The sequence below is a fragment of the Lissotriton helveticus genome, chromosome 1_1, assembly GCF_964261635.1.
Source record: "Lissotriton helveticus chromosome 1_1, aLisHel1.1, whole genome shotgun sequence".
Lineage (NCBI taxonomy): Eukaryota > Metazoa > Chordata > Amphibia > Caudata > Salamandridae > Lissotriton > Lissotriton helveticus.
The window spans coordinates 1278833000-1278854143 of NC_136057.1; the positions used below are offsets into that span (position 1 = coordinate 1278833000).

The window sequence follows — 21144 nt, forward strand, 5'->3', positions numbered from 1 at the left end:
TTCAAAGAGGCGTAGTGTGGGAGGTGGTAGTGATGTGGGACAGGTGCCATTGGAAGGGCTATCCAAGCCTCCTGTAACTCTTGATTCTTCTTTTTGTAGAGTCCTAGAGGGAAGAATCGTCTGGTTCAAGAGCCCTTGAGCCGTCTGGCAACTAATATATGCTTTCTGCTGCACAGAACGGGTACGTTTTGGTTTCTGTACCTTCCGGGGAGATGAATACCACATATGCGAAAGCGCAAAAGCTGGCGGTCGCCACCCATATTTGTGAATTCCTACTTGCGATGGATGGGAGCGCTGTGCATGGTTTGGTGATGGGATTCTGCGCGATCATGTGGGTGTCATACTTGTCATTTTGTGTTTTGTACTTCTTGGGGGTGGTTTGGGGCTATCTTGGGATTTTCCCTAAACACCCGTTAAGCACTGTTGGCCCCCGCCCCCCAGTGAAAACGCCGGGCTTATGTGCTCCTACAAAGTACACTTGTACAAATTTGTTTTGAGCAGTTAGATTTCCCTTTCTTCGCAGGTGGCTCATCCTTCCCCTTCTTCCCGTTTTTGGCCAAATGTGATTTTTTTATTTGCAGGCACTTTGGGGCACAGTTGTTTTTTGGGTGAAAACACTTTTTCCTTATGTTTTTTATGTTTACCTCACACCCCCACTGCCCTCCACAGACGACTCAAAGTTGCCTAGCGGGACCACACAAGTGTGCCATTTCACTTCGAAGGACCACTGCCTACCTGTATGTTAACGCGCCATGTATGCAACTTTGCTTCACAGTTACACGCATTTTTAATCACGGGTAACCTAATTGCAATGTCCTTTTCCCCATTGGAACACATCTAGTAACACCAAATATATTTCTAGGTGAGCTACGTGAGTGCGCCACAAGCCTGAGATCTTTTGGATTCCAAGGGAGCAACAAGCCACTACAACAAAAGCAGGATGGAGAAGTTTCTGCAGCCTATGAAGACTGAAGCACCGATCACATCTACCTACTCATATAACTGCAGCAGATCGGGCCAAAAAGTACAGCGCCATGATGCATGCCGATGGTGGCGTGCTGTAAGGGCCGGCCCTAGGCATGTGCAAAGTGTGCACCTGCACAGGGCCGCCAAATCCCAGGGGCCGCCACGACGACGGACAAGGATCGGATCGGAAGGATCACTGGCGGCCCCCTGGCAGGATTTGGCGGCCTCCGGGCAATGGCAGCGAGCGACGCGTGAGCGTTGTTGTTTTAGTTTAGTTTGGTTTCACTTTTGCCCAGGCAGCCAGCCAGCAGTTTGGGTCCCAGGGCCGTCAATCTTAGCCCTACGACGTGACGGCCCTGGGACAGCCCTCGCGCGCTGTGCGCAACTCAGCTCTTAGCCGCTCAGTGACGTGTCACGTGCTGGTCACGCTCCCGCCAGGGACTGGGAGAGTGCGTCACTGTGAGCGGTGCGTCGTCAGAGATTGAGAATCATTATAATAAAGAACAATTAACGTCGTCGCCAGTGCGCCACCGACAGACAGCGAACACCTGTTCGACTAGTCCGGCACTATCTCGACTCTTCCCCGAGTCCGACTCCGACCCGTCAAATTTGGAACACCGGTGAGAGTCTTGGTTTGTCTGCATTATTTATGCATGTTCACGACACGTGTGTGTATATGCAATGTGAGGAAAGTTTGCACTGTGTTCATGCTACAACTCTTTCCTGTGTGGGCAGTGAAGCTCCATGACATCTTTTTGGTACTCAAAAGATAGAATTATTGGCTTTGTCAATGCTTTTAGCAAAGACGCTGTGTGGTTTTTTTTTTTTATCAAAGAAACTCGCTTTTAAGGAACCCAGCTCACTAATCCCTAAACAAATTCAAAAAGGCGGATTCGGTAGATGCACGTATCAAATGTATACATATTGCTTTGCCTTTAACTTACCTTCAATTTTTTGTGGTTTACTAAATAATACATTGCTGCATTCAGCTCCTTTTGCCCATATTTTTATGGACTGTGAAATGTATACTGATTTTCAGCCAGCAGCAAAGCCTGACGACGTATGGCAAACACTCTGACAGACAGGTAATCAACTTTATCTCATGTTGCCTGAATGTACAGTTTGAAACATAATACCTAATTATTCTAAACCTTGCACATCAAAGAAGTTCAATAATGATGTTCTTTTGATTAGAACTTTCAGATCACTTATAAATTATCTGGAGCTTCTACTGTTTATTTGTTTTTTACTTTAGAATGTTGTCCGAAGCATTAAAATAATTATATTGTAATAACAATAGAATTAATATTGGATAAATTGGGGGGAGGAGCTACGCTTGCAACCAAGATGGCCGCTTAGGCTCCCGGCTCCGCCGACCTCCTTCCCCCGCCGGATCATCCTGTTATGAATCCTGACTTTCCACCCTGCCTCCGGGTGTGTGAATCGCTGCGCATCATTTTGGTGCAATCCCGGGATTTTTACCAGCTTTCTGGACGAAGTTACGGCGACTTTGATTTTGGGCCTACACCAGCTTGTGAGCCGGGGACTCTAGTACTGGCCCAGCCGGGTTCCAGTTGAATAACAACGGCTGTGGGTGATCTTCAGGGTCCGTTCCTTGGATGTGAGAACATTTTCGAGCCCGATTTTGACGGCGGTTGTTTCTCTAGCATTCAATCGATGGAGGGTTGACGGGGCACAACGGGGCGCAACAGGGCGCTGACTGTGTGGGTCCCTGGCCCGAGGACCCGGGTTTCCCCCCGCCGGTGTTCTCCGGGCCGGGGTCTCCGCTTGGCGCCGGCACTTCGACCGCCACCGTGGTAAGTCCCTGGTCTCCCTCTGGGACAGCCCGTTCCAGAATTACTCGATTCCCCCGGGGAAAGCCGGACTCGTTGGGATGTGAACATGGGTGACTCGGAGCAATGTTCCGTGGGACGGGCTGAGTCTGAACCGTCGATACGATCCGTATTGGCAGCGCTCTGGGCTTTCCATTCTCAGGTGGAGTCCAAATCGATTGCAACTGCTCACAGCATCGGCCAAGTGGGACCGGACCCTACACCGTCTCAATATCCTGATCAGTTCATATCACCCACAGCAGTCCCCATAGCAGTGATGGACCCCGTGCCACGAGAGGTGTCGGAGCTTCATTCTAACGTGATGGCCGATGATCGTGTACTCGATGTGCCAAGTGGATTGCCAAGCCCTTCAACATCGCCTTCCGAGCTGGTTCTTCTGGTCGCTCCCCTACCAGACGTTCGTGCTCAGAACTTCCTGTGGAATGGTCCGGTGTTTTATCCCTCTTCGAAGTCTTCCATATCCTTTCGGGGACAAAAACGCAGCGTGCTCATATCGATGAGGGACACCGTTGTCACCAATGGAACTTCCAGGGACCTTATAACTTTGCCTCGACCAAAATGGAACTTTCCTGAACTATTCTCACATTTTGACAATCCTGCGGAAGAGACGACCTGTTTGGAGGGGGCCCGTGTCATTGATCGGAAGGGTCAAGGTTAAAACTGACTGTCAGGGTTTGGCACCATAGGTTCTTGAACTGGGTTCAGTTGCCATTGTGTTGTTGGGAGGCAGGGTGGTGTTTACTGTTTCCCCTATTTCGTTTTTAGCTATGTCTGCCTATAGAGCTCTGTGTATTTTATGGGGATGTTTGGTTCTGGCGGGGAGAGGGAGCGTCCGGGGGCCCGTATTGAGATGCTCCTCCTCCACTTCTTTCCTACTTTTAGGGATTAGTTAACTGGGGCGACAGGCACACTGCTAGTGGGGTTGGGCTGTAGCCATCTGCAGGGGTGCAGGGTGGGGGGATGGTGGGTTTTTTGTTTTTTCCAATTTTTTGTTCTATGGTCCTTTTCTTTTCCTACCTTTCTCTCTTCTTATACGAGATATGGGTGAATTATCCTGATTTGCATTGTTTTTCATATCTGGGTGTCATGGGCTTCCTTTTAAATATCCTGATTTTGTGGGTCGACAGGCACTGAGAGCCTCAGCCTAGCGGGGTGGTGGATTGTTATGTCATTGCTCCTGCCAAATTTTTCGCTAGTGTTGATGTCTTCGTAATTGTTTAACTGAGATGTATTGCTTCAATCTTTTTGCCTGTTCCCCTCCGTATTGTGTTTTGCTGTATGATACCAGATATGTCCACTTCTCGCTCTTGCTGTCTTCAATTAATAAAAACATATATAAAAAAAAAAGATTGGATAAATTAACTGGAAAGAAACCTGAATACATTTTCCCTGACAGCTGGCAGCCCTTGTCTGAGGCTGATGTAAAACAAACTGGATTTTTTTTTTGTATGACAATGAGGCGATCATGTACAGCATGCGTTCGGGGATGAAGAGGGGTTGTGTGCAAGTGACACTTTAACAAAGGCAAAGTCAATTAATTTAGGCACCGTTAATTACCATGACCTCTAAAAGCAAGGACAACGGCTTTTCTGTGTCTCTGCCTACATTACGAGCTCCTCGTCTACATTCATCTTCCCATTTCCTCTCTCTATCTCTCTTTTTCTCTCGCTCTCTCTCACACTCTTTTTATCTCTGTCTCTCCCTCGCTCCGCCTCACACTCAAAAACGCACAAGTTCTTTTTTTCTGTCCCTTTCTCCCACGCTCCCATTTCATCTATTTGTCAGTCTTCATATGAAGTTGTCATTCTGACATAGATCCATATTTTAGCGCTCGTTATTTTCACACATTTTGTTCATAAAGCCTATTTTGCATTTTGAAGGGAAATTCGCCACTACTTGAGTGTGTGCCTGTGCATAACCGAGACCTGACTCACAAATGCATGCGTCTGTGTGCTCCTCAACGTGTGTGTGTGTTCCGTGAGATGTCAGATCCCAGTCACAGTGCAGCATTATCTGAACACATTGCATTTATCCCAATGAAAATGTTCATAACTCATAAGATTTCCAGTTTCTATGTAGAATATACAAAGTGGTGAATGGTCACGAGGCATAAAGAATTAATGAAAGGTAGAAGAAAGGGAGAGGAATCCAGGGGACGTGGGTGAAGGATATTAGGAAGGTAGGATTATGAAAAAGTTCTATTTTCGGGAAGCAAACTTGAATGAACAGATTTCCAGTATCACTAGGTGGTGGGCTCAAAACTCCATATGTTGTTGTTAAGAACACAGTAAGACGTTAAAATTGCCTCTGTTGTACTCAGCACATGACCTCTCCTTCAGGTGCTAAATGTTTTGTTAACCCGCTATCCTACTCAACCAGGAAACCTCAATGGTTGATTCTCTCTGTCCAGATGGGTGCTGTATATTTAATTGGATTGTACCAGCTTTTGACAACAATTCTACTATATGTGTAATGGGATAGTGCCTGCAGCCGTGAGTGCGTGTGTGCGTGCATACACATTTGTGCGTTCGTGAGCACGCGAATGTGTGGTTGTTTGCGTGAGTGTTTGTTTCTGGCTGCCTTTTATATGCACTAGCCATGCTTGTTGAGTTGAAGGGTGACATACGAGCAGCGAGATACGCCTTGGTTAATGGCAAAGTTCCCTCGAGCATACAATATGAACATAAATCTGATTTATATTAACGATGTTGTTTATCCGGACCGGAAGATTAAAGTGTCTTAGATTTTACGTGTCATTTTATCGCACATAATGCTCGCACATGCCCCTTTTTGATAAGCGGCGTCGTTTTTGAAGCCCGCTGGGGTATTGGTACAGTGCCCTCTCACCAGTCTAAGGGAGACAGGCAGCTAGCTGGTGGCAGCTATGACTAGTGAGTGGAACAGGGAGGGTTATTTACAAGCCCCTTGCGCGACCAGTGCGTCACTCTTAATATGGGAAAAAGTGGCGCACCGGCGGCGCAAGGGGCTTGTAAATAAAATAAGCCCCAGGGTTTTTACTGGTATCCTTGGTCCATGCGGTATGTCGTGAGGGGGTGACACCATGAGTTACCCGCACTGGGTGACGCCAACCCTAGTGACGCCACTGTATATAGGCATAGAAATCATAACCATATTTAGACTTGGCCCATGCAGTCCAAATACGGCATGGCTACTTCCACTAGTTCCGAAAATCCGTAACGATTTCTTGGAAAAACTAGTCTTCAGCAGTCAGGGACTTCCCCTTGCTTGAATATTGATTTATCCAAGAACTCATGGATTTTTCAAAGAACTGCGAGTCTTTAATGACGTTATTATGTCCAACGTTACGTCAAACTCGGCACCTTCAAGGTATAAATATGCCCACACTTGCCCTAGCAAACACACAGTGCTTTGGAGCGACTATCTACTTGCTTGACGCAGCTCCGAGCTCGCTACAGTAAGTGCAGAAGGAAGCCGACCCTGCTAGCTGGCAAACACAATTAAGTCTAGTATATTCGATAGACACCTAGTCGACTTAAGTCCTACGTCAATTCTATAGAATATGCTATTCCAATGCGCAGAGCTTATTGGGAATATAGGAACTACACAACAACGTGGCTCAGGGGTTAGAGGCAGCAGACCCGGAAACTGAGATCGGTCCTGGACCAGGGTTCAATTCCCCGCCTCGGCGGGTCTTGGGCTCAAAAATTCCACGGACTCGATAATTCACGCTCCGGTGCCTACTCGACTCACGGGTTCACACTCTGCGAGTCTGGGCAATAGCTTGCTTAATCTCCACTATGGCCCCTCGCGGCGGGATGCCTGGCTTTCACCTTGTGGATACCCTGCCGGGGTTATCTCACAGGGGAATACCTGGACGGGTTCCCTAAGCAAGCGCTTAGATACCATGTCGGTGATTTGCGCCATATAAATACATGTACATTTACATTACATTTACAACGTGACCCAATCAGATTCCTAATTTCTTTAGAAAATATCCTTTGATTTGGTAATTTGTGGTTTAAATGAAAATGACACATCAAAATCTTTCACCAGCCGCCACTGCTGATTGCCTTCTTTTTTTCCCTACCCACTGTCAGCCCGGCCCGTTGTATTGCAAGCAAAATGAAGAGAATTCGAGTACACGAATCTGGTTCTTCGAAACGAAAGAGAAAGGTGGCTCAGCAGGCTTTCGTAGATTCACAGGAAGGAGCAATCCTGAACTTTCTCACCCAAGGGAAACCTAAAGATGGAGAATCCTCTGGCCAGAGTACTGCTGATGCACTAGGTAAAACAGGCGGCGCTGACGACCATAAACAAGAACGAAAAAAAGATGATAATATCCATGAGCAGAATGATACTCACGAGCAGACCAATGAAAATTAACAAGGTGACTGACATTGATACAAACATGCAGCAATTACCAACTCAGGATGAGGATCCTGACAATAGACCCTCAGACAGAGAAACTGAAACATCATTCATCGGTCCATCAACATCTGGCATTCTGGAGGAGGTTCAGAGTTTACAGACGGATGATGCTGGTAGTGAAAAGGAAGCCAAAGAGCAAGACCATGTTACAGACCTGTGTTCTGAATATTATTTATGTGATTGGAGTGATCCTGCTTCGTGGCTGAACTCTCTTACTGACGCGCAACGTGTTCTTCTTGTTGAAAGGGGTCCCTCCAGCGACCCCGATTCTAAAACAAAGTATCCAAGTGATGAGCACTCAAAAAGTAAACGTCGTTTTTCTGTTACCATGTTCTCACGGAAATTAAGGAATGGTGAAATTATAGATAGGCGCTGGCTTGTCTATTAAAAAAAAAAAAAATACAGTATTCTGTTTTTGCTGTAAATTGTTTTCTGACGCAGGGATCAAATTTACTAATAATGGAAATGACGACTGGGCACACATGCACAGTTGTCTGTCTGATCATGAATCCTCTTCAAAACATATACGCGCCGTCAGTGCCTGGGTTGAATTAGAAAGAAGGTTAAAACAAGGACAGACAATATTTAAAGAACAGCAGAAGTTACTGCAAGTGGAAAGTGATCGTTGGGGCAAGGTCTTGGAAAGGATCATATCCATTGTTCATTTTCTAGCAGAACGAAGTTTGGCTTTTCGTGGTACAACTGATACTCTGTTCAAACAGAACAATGGCAATTTTCTAGGTCTTGTTGAGCTGCTAGCCAAGTATGACCCATATATGCAAGAGCATGTGTGTAGAATTAAATGCGCTGAAATCCATGCCCATTACTTGGGCAAGAATATTCAAAATGAAATCATTAATCTTATGGGAGCTTCAGTTTTGGACAACATTATTGCAAAAATACACAAGAGTAAATATTTTTCTGTCATTTTGGATTGCACACCTGATGCAAGTCATCAGGAGCAAATGACGATGGTCCTTCGAATTGTGAACGTGGAAACAATGCCAGTCGAAATAAGTGAATTTTTCGTTGGATACTTGCCTGTTGAAAGCAGCACAGGTGCTGGTCTCACAGAAGCATGTTTGCAAAAAACTGCAGGAATTGCAATTGCCGTTCCAAAATTGCAGAGGTCAAGGGTATGATAATGGGGCAAATATGAGAGGCTGCAAGAGTGGTGTTCAGAAACGTTTACTTGACATGAATCCAAGAGCGTTCTATGTTCCATGCGGTTGCCATAGCTTGAATTTAGTACGTAGTGATATGACGAAATCATCCACTCACGCTGTGACTCTTTTTGGAATCTTGCATCAAATTTACATACTGTTTTCTGCCTCAACACAGAGATGGCAAATACTAATTAAGCACATTAAAGATCTGTCAGTAAAGCCCGTATCCGAAACTCGATGGGAATGCCGTATTTATAGCGTCAAGGCTGTCCGTTTCCAAGTGGCCGCCGTTTATGATGCCGTGGTTGAAGTATCAGAGGAAGCGAATGACCCAAAGGCCAGAACTGAGAAATTAAGGAGTTATGCATTTCTAGTATCGCTGGTGATTTGGTATGACCTTTTGCAGCAAATAAATCTTGTTAGCAAAATCATGCAAAGTAAGGATACGCAACTTGACATTGCATTGAAATGCCTTGAAAAGACTGTCCAGTTTCTGGAAACTTATAAGGAGAGTGGTTTGACATCTGCACAAGTTTCAGCTAAGGAGTTGGCGGAAGAACTGGAGATGAGCTCAGATGAGATAAGTTTTCCTGCATCTACAAGTTTGCAAAGAAGAACGATTAGGAGACAATTTCAATACGAGAGTCGTGATGAGGGAATCTTAGAACCAAAAGAGAAATATCGCATTGAGTTCTTCAACGTCTTGATGGATCAAGCAATTATGTCCACGATTGAAAGGTTCACTCAGATGAAACATCACTATGATTTCTTTGGATTCCTTCACGACTGGGGGAAAATTGCTAGCATGAACGATAATGAATTGATGAAAAGATGTGCAGATTTAAGCATCGTGTTAAACGACAGTTCTGACTCAGATGTTGATCCCGGAGATTTACATACCGAGCTTCGAATGTTCGCCTCCTTGGTGGCAAATAATGCAACAGCTTTGGAAACATTACAATTCATTTATGAAAACAAACTGCACACTGCAGTTCCAAATCTTGCAGTGGCTTTACACATTGCGTTGACAATCCCAGTTACAGTGGCTTCAGGGGAAAGAACTTTTTCAAAACGGAAATTGATAAAAAATTGTTTGAGGACATAAATGACTCAAGAGAGACTGAATCATTTGGGCCTGTTATCAATTGAACATGACATTACTAGATCTCTGGATTATGGACAGCTTATCAGGGAATTTGCAGCACAGAAGGCTCGTAAAGTTGACTTCCTTTCATAAAGAAGTACGCAAGATGTTTTCCATGGTTTTAATCAGACTCGCTATGTTGCTATTCAGCAATAATGCAGAAATGAAAAAAACAGGTGGTAAGATAACGAAAGAAGGAAAATGGAAAAGTGGAAACAATATAGAAGAGATAGCAAACAGTAAAACACAAAAAGTAAAAAAGTAAAAGAAAAAGTTAAAAAACGTAACATAAAAAAAAAAGCTGGGTATTGCTGCTACCTCCACGTGGTGCCTGGTGGAAACAGCGAAAGCTGGCAAAACGCAGCAGCAAATTTCAACAAAAGTTAAACGCTTGTTGTGTCACGAGGTGGCTATGCAGTGTCTGCAACAGACGTGGCCATCCGCCAAGTGTAAGACACCATATTCGATATGGCATCGATATTACTGTTTCCAGGCAAAGAGCCACCGATTATTTCTCTGGGGGTTGTGGGGGTCCGGTGCCCCTGTCATGGCCCTGGCACTGCAGCTGTCTGTGCGCCCAGTCCCTCATGTCGTGTGTCACAATGCCCTCCTCCTCCTAAATTGTATCGTTCTGAGACGAATTCGGAAGGGTAGGAGCAGCCGCAGGTACTGGTCAATCATCTAACGACTTTTCTGGACGTATTATTATTAAAACACCTTCCTGAGCTCCGCCCCGTCCGGACCCCTCTTCCGGGGCCCCCACCTACGCTCCCTGCACAGGGCCAACATGAGCCTAGAGCCGGCCCTGCATATCACCTGCTTGGCACACATAATGAACCTTATTAGAGAGTCATTTAGGAAGCCTTTCGTGGAGCTAAATGCTTTCCTTCTGTACTTCTCACGTATCTTTTACATGGCAGGTAGCAGAAAGGGAAGGTACCTGCACCATCTTGCTGAGAACCATGGGATGAAACCACGGATGGCACCTGACCCCTGCAGTACCCGGTGGAATTCTTGGTTTGCTGCTGTCCAGTACCAGTGCAAGCATTTTGAGGCCTATGCTGGGTTTGTTGAGTCTGAGATGCAACTCAGCAAGTCTCTCCCAGATTCCCTTGAAAATCTGCAAAGGATTTAGAACAGCGACCAAAGAAAGTGCATTAAAGTGCAATTGGACATTGTGGCCGAAAAATGCCAAAACATTTTACATCTGATGGACTTATTCCAGAGTCAGACACCAGTGACAATGAAGGTGTATGATTATTTGGAGGACCTTCACATTGACCTAACAAACAATTCAGTCCTCACTCAGGAGTCACTAGAACCATTTTTACAGACCACTGCAGGGGCTAAATTAAGTCCGACACAGACAAAAAAGTTAACAGCCCAGTTTAATGAAGCTTTTAAAAATTCTCTGGAAAAGGCGGGCAAATACATGGTGTGAGAAGTTGGCCTGGTATATGATGTCCACTATTCTAGTGGGCACCTTGCACCAGTCCAAACAACCCTTATGGTGATGGTTGTAAAGTCAACCTTATAGACCAGCTATCCTAGTGGTAGCATGGACAAAGCAGTCTTAGGCTAAAACTTCAGAGAGCATGTGAAGCCAGCTGTTTTACCATATATACAGCCTGATTCATGAAGCTAAATTGCACTCGCAAAGGGCAAGATTCTCAGAATCTTGCCTTTTGCGAGTGCAATTTTGGCATTTGGGATTCACAATCCCAAATGCAAAAATCGCTAATGAAGAATTAGCTAATATGCGAGGATTAGCATTTAAGGAATCTCTATTAGAGATTCCTTAAATGCTATTCATGACACTTTCAAAAATTGCGATTTTGCTAATTTGGGCCGCTATTTACCGAGAGGTCAGACTTCTCGGTAAATAGCAAAAACTCAGAAAAATGCTTTTAAAAGCATTTTTCTAAGTTGCATGTTGCACACACACATGTCCTTTGGACATGTGTGTGCGCAACACCTGTTCAAATGTGCATTTTAGGGGTGCTACAGGGTGTCCTTTGGACACCCCTGGCACCCTTAAAATCGCTATCTTATTTGCGAGTAGTAAATTGCTACTCGCAAATAAGGGATACTCCCCATTCATTCCTATGGGCCTTTTGGCCCATAGGAATGAATGGGGAGTTATTCCTTTTTTTGCGAGTAGGAAATTTCTACTCGCAAATAGAGAACATGTAGGAATCGCTATTTATTTGGCAATTCCTACATGAATGCCGTTTTGCGTGTCCTCAATAGCGAGTCGCTATGATTCGCTATTAGGGCCACGCAAAACGGCCCGTACATGAATCAGGCTGTAAATCCCTTGAATACCAAATGAAAGGACACCACACAAGGTATATATAAAATATATATGCATTTATTACTAACACAACCCCTCTGCACTGTTTATGAGGTCAGAGTTCGAGATACAGCACAAGTTACTCAATAAGCATACTATAAGTTGCACAAATACAATTCTGCCCTAGGGGCCTCACGAACCATATACTAAGTAAGTGGTATAAGAACCACTTCAGGAAAGGTTAGTAGGCTTAGGAAATCGCTGGGGCTACACTGAACAACCAAGGGTTTGGAAGTAGGAGACCCACTGGAAGCATATGCAGTATCTAAACACACACGCAGGTTGCCATAGAGTTTCAATGGGAACGTAAAAGTTATAAAGTAGTAGATTTTGGACACTTCCGGATGGACTACGGGAAACCCCTGTTAAACTAGGACACTTGGATAGTTAATACCCACGGAAGCACCAGAGTACTCGAGTTACCTCACCCAGGGAAGCCGGGTGCATAGGTGTTCTTTCGTGTCGGGTTTCGTCGCTGTTTCCTATGGAGAGCTGCAAGAAAGTGCTGCAGGCGACCAGGAGAAAAGTGTCCACGTGGATCCAAGGGTGGATCGGAGTCAAGAAGAACCTGAAAGCAGAGGTGACAGAGTCTGGGTCACTAGCCAGTGACCGGGAAGGAACCAGGCGATGTCAAGATGCAATCAGGTGAAGATGTGAAGCTTGTCTCTGCAGCCACGAGGACCAGGAGGCGTCGACGATGACCAGGAGCTGGAGTCGAGCTGTCCCACGACGGATCTAGCTGTTGGCGGTGTGGGTATCCGGATTGGACCCAACAAACCTTGGCAAATGCAATCCACGCAGGATGGGAAGATTGGCTTCAGTTCAGACCAGCAAGGTCTGGGGAGCTTCTCCTTCACAGGGAAGCTGGAGCAAGCCCGGAGCAACCAGGCAAGTGGTGCAGTTTCACAAAGATGTCTTCAGAGGGCTCACTAGCCAACTGGCTAGCAACCGGGAAGATGCGTCGTGCTGAAATACAGGCGCAGGCCCCACGCGGCACTCGTGGAGTGTGGAGGGCTGAGCTTCGGTGCATATGCTACTCGGGTCTGGGGCTTCTCAAACCCCAATGCACAACTTCGAGGGTACCTCAGAAGCTGCACAGGTAGCAAAAAGCAGGTAGTCCAGGATGTCCGGTCTCACGTCTCTCGTGTCCGCCACGGGTCTCAGCTTTGCTGTGGATGAGGGTCGGAGTCAGAGAAGTCTGAAAGTCCAGTTCCTGCGTCGCTAAGTCTTCGAGTTCCGGCGGGAGCGTCGACAAAGCAAACCGGCAAGTTACTGATGGTGCCTGTTTGCACAGGGTGGCCACTCCTTGACCACAAGGGAGATGCATTCAGTCTTCCAGTCGATATGGAACGTCGAAGGTCAAAGAGTTTCGTTTCAGAGTTTCTTTCCAGGATAATCTAAAGTCTCTAGTCTCAGCTCCTACCTTTATACCAAACTAAGGGGCTGGATTACCTGCTGGGTCCCTCCTATGGGTGGAACCTGGGAAGGGGGTGGTTACACCCCTTTCCCTTTGTCCAGTTTCGCGCCAGAGCTGGGGCTGGAGTGCCCCAGCAACTGGTTTGAACCGGGCTATGCATGAAGCACCTTGTCTGCCCCAGGCAGTGTCTGGAAAAGCATCTTTCCATTCAACCCACCCTGCCCCAATACACTACTGGCTTTCTGGGGAGGTGCTGGCACCTCCCTCGACAGGAAACCTATTGTCCAGGCCTCCCTTGCTGGAGTTTCCCCCAGCTGCAGGAGGTCAGACTCGTGTCTGTGGCAGCAGCATCCATTTTGTGATGCTGAGGCTCTGTTTAACTTTAACCGGGTAAAGCAGTAACCAACATGTCTTTTCCCTCTAGAAGGGTGGAATGCTACCCCCGCCGCCAGAATTGGTGGAGGGAGGGGGGGTAGTATTCCAAAGGGTATGACACCTTACACAACATGTTTTGATGAAGCCAAACCAAAGTTAGCATTAACCGCGAGGATTATAATGCACTTAAGAGTATATGGTATGGCTATATCACAGAACAGCTATAAGGACATGGTTCCGAAAGCTGCAGACAGGCTCAGCTCATGCTAGAGCACCATCTCACATAGAACCAAGCACTCTGCCTTCAGGATTGTCAAGGCCTGCCATAGGAGTGACTTATAGGTATATATGTGTCTATATATAAGGGTACGCCACGTTCACGGCCATTATCTGTTATCGCCCTCCGGGGACCTTTAACTCCCAACAACAACAATTGTTACTCACCACCCTCACAAATATGGCGACCTCCCACAACAAGCTAATCATCTTAGGTGATTTTAATCTCTGGCCGAACGGTAGTCTGGATTCCGGACTGCACAATCTCCTGCTCTCTTGTGAAAGCGTGGGACTCCATCAATTGGGCAAAGAACCCACTCACATAGCAGGTCACCGACTCGACCTTATCTTCTCCACCCCTCAGTTAGTACACCTGAATGATATCTTGCCTATGGGCTTGACTGATCATGCCCTTCTCAAATTCCATATTATCAGTAAAGGGCCCAGACTGCCGGCACACAGCACCTCCTCAGAATTCTGGTACAGAGACTGGAAAGCTCTGGAAAAGCTGAGCTCTACCGGTGCGGTGTTCCACGTAAAAGATAGTTTTTCTCCCGCCAACCCGGTAGAGGACAATTACGAGGCCTTTTGTACGAGGATATCCTCCACGACCGACTCCCATGTTCCCTTAAAAAGATGCAAACCCAGGTGCAGACCATCAGCCCCTTGGTTTGACGACTCTCTGAAAGCCCTCAAATCAACCTGTAAACAGGCCGAGAGGAAATGGAGGCAAGGTTACTCCGACACTAATAAGTTACTTTGGAAAAATAAACTCCGGGATTACAAAATTGAAATTATTAAACGCAAATCTACCTACTTCTGCTCCCCTATACTTAATGCCGCTAACAGCTCTAAAAGTATTTTTCAGATTCTTAACAACCTCATCCACCCCGACTGTGCCAAAAAAACAATCCCTCCTACACAAGCACTCTGCGATAATCTCGCACTGTTCTTCAAGGATAAAATTGAAACCATTATCCACAACCTGAATATCTCCCCCTCACTGGATAGTCTCCACGGCCCTGGGATTGTCTCCGCTGACTCCTACTCGGTGAACCTAGGGAACCTACCCACGGTATGTTTGCGGGACTCCCCCCCCCCCATTTTGGAAGCGGACTTTGAGAGTCTGGTGCATGGGATCACTTCGGGTTCCCCTCTCGACCCTCTGCCCCCTAAAACTTGGAAAGCTTTTGGAACAGAACTTTTCTGCACCCTTCGCAGGATCTGTAACCAATCCCTGCGTTGCGGATTTGTTCCGACTCCTTGGAAGCAGGCTCTTATCACCCCGCTGCTGAAAAAACCCTCCTTAAACCCCGAGTGTTTACTAAACTATCGGCCTATCTCTCTCTTGCCATTCCCGGCAAAGGTTGCCGAGCGCGGGGTGAGCTCTTGTCTCGCTACACATCTGGAGCAGAATCACATCCTGGACGACATTCAATTTGGCTTTCGTCCAGCCCACGGCACCGAAACAGCTGTCCTCACGGCCATGGAGGATCTTCGTATGCGTGCAGACAGGGGCCAAGCAGTAGCTTTGATCTTACTGGACCTGTCTGCCGCATTCGACACGGTCAATCATGTGATCCTGCTGAAGAGACTAAGGGAGGCTGGGGTTGACGGCACTGCCCTGCTTTGGTTCCAGTCCTACCTGTGGGACAGGAAGCAGGCTGTGTCCCTTCCTCCATATCAATCTGCCTTCTCCTCAGTGCCCCATGGGGTGCCCCAGGGCTCGTCCATCAGCCCCATTCTTTTTAACGTTTACCTTAATCCTTTGGTCACATTAATAAAATCCCATAGGTTAAAAGCCATAAATTACGCGGACGACACCCAGCTCATTCTCTCTTGGGAGGGGGAAGAATCGATCCCTCTAGAATCGTTTCATGAATGCCTGAGAGACACTGCTGGCTGGCTGCACAAAAACTCCCTGCAATTTAACTCCGCCAAAACCGAGGTTCTGTTTTGCGCTTGAAGTCGGATTCCTCGCCTATTCCCAACTGAATTTTGGCCCTCGGAAGCCCCGGAAAAACCACAGCCAGTCACCACTGTCCGCAACCTGGGTGTCATAATGGACAACAAGCTTAGCATGGAGACTCAGGTTGCGAAAACAGCGTCCACCTGCTCAGCCCTGCTGCGCTCTTTACGCAAGATCATGCCACTCCTCCCCGCACAATCGACTCCAAAGGGTTCAGACGGCCGCCGCCAAATTAGCCCTTGGCTGGACCAGGAGATCCTCGGCCACAGCGGCCTTAGCCGAACTGCACTGGCTCCCTTTGAAGCAACGAGTGGCTTTCAAAGCACTCTGCCTCGTTTTTAAAGCACTGCACGGAGTCGGGCCCAGACCCTTGCAAGCTATGTTCACCTGGTACACCCCTACCAGAGCGCTTCGCTCAGCCTCAGCCTACCTTGTCACAGTACCTAGATTCCACAAGGTCAGGACTGGGGGAAGATCCTTCAGAGTTGCAGCTGCAAAATTATGGAATAGACTGCCCCTGGACATTCGCCAAACTTCGCAACTCCTTCCCTTCAGAAAACGTATTAAAACTTGGCTCTTCCCCTAACTACTTACGATGGCTACCCGCTCTCAGTTCCCTCTTACTTTCACCTGAGGAGTAATTTTCTTGTCCAGCGCCAGGATACCTGCAAGGTGACAGCCGCGCTATACAAATGTTTTAAATAAAAATACATATAGGAATTCTATATCTAAGCAAGGGGTGATTACACAACCTTGCCCAAGCTGAGTGATCAGCCTGTGGTGTCAGTTTGGACGGCCAGCCAGGGGTGGCATAATACATGCTGCAGTCCCTGGTAGGCCTTGGATGCACCTATGCCCTGGGTACCTATGGTACACTATACAGGGGCTCAGAGGTGACCCAATACCCAATCAGGTATGTACCTAAAGTACATGGTATCAATTTAGAGAGAGAACAGCTGGGCTGTGGGTCTGATTAGCAGGCCAACAGCCACACTAAAGTCGAAAAACCAGTAAATCACAGCAAAAAAGTGGGGGTGACCATAGGAAGCAGACCCTTATCTCCTACACATGGGGGGGGGGGGTCCCAACCAGGCATTGGGTTCTTGAAGCAAGTGCGCCTTTTCAATCCTGCACGACTCTGCATCCTGCCTAAGGACAAGAGTGCATATTATGACACCCCTGGTTTCAGCGAAGTTCCCGATAAGGAGCTTTGCCTCTACTTTTAACATGTAGGCCCAGAAGCAGCACAGGCATCTGTTTCTGGGGTCATTGACACTGACCTCTGTTGGCGTGGGATGGCTGACCGCATTCCAGTCCTTTCACAGCTTGCAGCTGTGTACAAGGACTGTGTGACCAGTTCTGCAGATGCTGAAAGGAGCAACAGCATCTACAAAATTAATTTGTCAGCCAGATGACGGTCCCTCTCAGAGCAATCCATCCGGGCATTATGGGTTTTGTATTATAATCAGCAGCACAATATTGGGCTAGATTTGGACTGCTCAGAAGAACTGCAAGATTAACACGACAAGCATACATGTTCCGTGAGCATTTATTCATTAACATGTTTATTTCCTATATGTAGCCTTAAAGCCAAAGTGTCTACATTGTAAATAAACCAAATATACATAGTTTTTTGTTGTTAAATAACTAAAAAATGAAGATATCTGTGTTTGTCATAGCAAAAACTGCCAAATAAAATGCCGCAAAATTGCTGCTAAATTTCCATGTTTGTGCCGCTAAATTTCAATATTTGTGCCGCTAAATTTGCTAATCCATGCCGCTATATCCTGGGGGGTCTGCCTAAGGACCTCAAGAACTTCCGGCCCATCTCCCTGCTACCATTATCGGCAAAAGTCATCAAGAAGATCATCAAGAGACAACTGACTCGATTCCTTGAAGAGAACAACACCCTGGACTCATCCTAGTCCGGATTCCGTAGCAACTACAGCACCGAGACCACCCTCATCACCGCCACCGACGACATCAGGATCCTGCTGGACAACGGCGAAACAGCGGCCCTCATCCTCCTAGACCTCTCAGCCGCCTTCGACACCGTCAGCCACCACACCCTACACATACGCCTCCACACTGCAGGGTTCCACGACAAGGCCTTGGATTGTATCACTTCAATCCTCACCGACAGAACCAAGAGAGTCCGTCTCCCTCCATTCCAATCCGAAACCACCAAGATCATCTGCGGCATATGCCAGGGCTCATCCCTCAGCCCGACCCTCTTCAACATCTACATGACACCACTCGCTAACATCGCCTGATCGCACAACCTCAACATCGTCTTATACGCCGACGACACCCAGCTGATCCTCTCCCCCACCAAAGACCCCGCCACCGCCGAAACCAACTTTCACGAAGGAATGAAGGCTGTTGCCGAATGGATGAAGAACAGTCGCCTGAAACTGAACTCAGACAAGACGGAGGTCCTCATCCTCGGATCCACCCCTCCGCCTGGGGCAACTCCTGGTGGCCGGCCTCACTGGGAGCTGCACCAACACCCATCAACCACGCAAGCAACTTGGGGTTCATCTTGGACTCATCACTGTCAATGACCAAGCAAGTCAATGCCGCCTCCTCCTCCTGCTACAACACCATCCACATGCTTCGCAAGATCTACAGATGGATCCCCACCGGAACCAGAAGGACGGTCACCAAGGCACTTGTCACCAGCAGGCTGGACTACGACAACGCCCTCTACACTGGAACCACGCCCAAACTTCAGAAGAGACTCCAACGCATACAGAACGCCTCCGCACGCCTCATCCTCGACATCCCCCGCCACAGCCACATCACTGCCCACCTGAGGGACCTGCACTGGCTCCCTGTCAACAAGCGGATCACCTTCAAGCTCCTCACCCACGCTCACATAGCACTCCATGACGCCGGACCAGCATACCTCAAACGACTCCCCTTCTACACTCCCAACCGCCAGCTTCGCTAAGCTGATCTTGCCCTCGCTACCATTCCACGGCGGCAGATCCTTCTCCCACATCGCTGCCAAGACATGGAACACCCTCCCCATCCACCTGCGACAGACCCAGGACCTGCTGACCTCCAGGAGACTTATCAAAACCTGGCTGTTCAAGCAGTAGCAGCGCCCCCCCTTCCCTCAGCACCTTGAGACCCTCAAATGATTGATTGATTGATTGATTGATGAGGTCCAAAGACGTTTATTTCCACTGACAGCATGTCTGAAACTTATCAGAGCTAAATAGAATCCATCTATTTTCACCTCAAACATCAAGCATCTGTATTTGCAGGAAAGGGGAGTCTTCCTGCTGATTTCTTAATTTTAAATATTAGCAAGCAAAAGGATCATACCGGAGTTGGGGTGAATGCTACTTTCTTCAATTTCAGCACCAAGGTGATCAATAAAAATGGAAACTGGCTCTTCTTTTTTCAAACGGATGTTGTTCTCATTTTGAAATCCTGTAGAATAAGATAAACATAAGATTTGTTTCAGAAACGAAATTTCTGTGCGGCTCTAAAATTCCACATGTTCTTTTTCCATTCGATTACAACATTAAATCAATTACCCCTATTGTTTTTTCAGGACATCTTGAAGTGGTTTTGAGCTGGTGCTGAAAAGTTTCAACATCAGTTGTATAAAAGACCACGATTAAATCCTTACAAATAAGGGTGATTTTGACACAAAATGCCTTCAACGGTGAAAACAGTCAAGGCTTTAAAATACAATATTAGTTCGTGCCCATTATTTTCTCGGTAACACATCCAGCTGTAGGAGGATGCAGATGTTTTAATGTCTCACAAATACAAATTGAAATTGTGAAAAAAGAGGAGCAAAATGTCAGCAGGTCAAATCTCCCTCATAAGGTTCCCGGTTTAGATCAAGCATACAAGGGGAAAATAATGACTTCCAATCAGGAAGCTGCTCGCTCTTATAGTAACTTAGCCTAGCTCTAGCAATCACTTTGAAAAGTAATTATTTCCCCTACCTCAATACTTTGCTGTAAGTTATTGGGCCGATTAATGGTGTTTTTTATCATTTTGAACACAAGCAACACTATGGACACATCACCTGCTCGCGGACGAGGTCTTTGCCTTCTTTCAGAGCCTTTGTGGTTGTCCAGTTTGGGGCGCTCCTCTCGGTTTGCCCTGTAAAGTGCATCATGGCCTTCTGTTTCATCACCTATATGAAAAAAATGTATATATAATTTACAGACTGACATAAAATGGTTTAATCCACACTTATTCAAAGTTCACTCTATTCTGGCTTTGGCAAGAAGGTCTAGTTATAATGTAAGTGTACAACTTCAAGTATTCGGACTTTGGTGAAAGCACCAGTTTATAGAAAGTTTCACTCACTTGGAAACCTGTGCCTTCTTGTGGGGCGCTGCTCGTCCATGGCCCACAGGTCTTCCTTTTCTTTCTCTCTTAGCGAACACACAGTTGTGGCAATGAGAGGCCCTGTTAATAAAAATAAATATAAAACAGTAAATATCGTCTTTTTCTGTATAGGGCAATGTGCAAAGAAAAGCATTTTCTAAGGGGCACATGCATCAAGAATATTTTCATCGCAAACGGGCCAATTTGCAAAATCGACCCGTTTCTGAACGCAAAAATATTTTTTTAAGATGCAGCAAACCATATTTTGCGATTTGGTAACCTGTAACCGAATTGCAAAATGGGTTTGCGATTCGCTATTATGAAGGGGCATATTTAAGGCGTCCCTTCCTAATACCGAATCGCATCTGTATATAAGAATGTTTTGGGACCGAAATGCGGTCGCAAAACATTCACTTAAAGTAGGTGTAACCCATTTGCAAATGGGAAGGGGTCCCGAAGGGACTCCTTCCCCTTTGTGAATTTTTATTACCGCGTTTTTTAAGAGCAGAGAGTAGTCCCATGGACCACTGCCTACTCTTAAAAAATGAAAAGAAAACTTTTCATTTCACTTTTCGTAAAGCATCTCGTTTTTCTTTAAGGAAAACAGACTGCTTCACAAAAAAAAGATGGCTTTATTTAAAAGCAATCAGGGACATGGTGGTCTGCGGACCTCAGCAGGCCACCATCCCCGTGATTTGTGAGATTCCAAGGGGGTCGGAAATTGCGATCTACCTCATTAATATTACTGAGGTAGAGCAAGGAATCGCTATCTGAAACTCTTTAAGGTGACACATTTTAAATTGTGATTACTTAATTGCGATTCTCAGGAATTCGCAATTAGGTATTCTCAATTTAC

The 21144-nt window shown here is 46.5% G+C and overlaps 1 protein-coding gene across 1 annotated transcript in view; it reads right to left on the reverse strand.

Moving 5' to 3' along the window:
- LOC144822756 (uncharacterized) overlaps positions 1–21144 on the reverse strand; it is a 177000-nt gene that overhangs the window by 140812 nt on the left and 15044 nt on the right. The window contains exons 3-5 of the mRNA XM_078680619.1: positions 20268–20369; positions 19981–20091; positions 19263–19370 (exon numbers count right to left, since the gene is read on the reverse strand). Coding sequence (XP_078536745.1) covers positions 19263–19370; positions 19981–20091; positions 20268–20369 — 321 coding nt within the window. The remainder of the gene's footprint in view (positions 1–19262; positions 19371–19980; positions 20092–20267; positions 20370–21144) is intronic.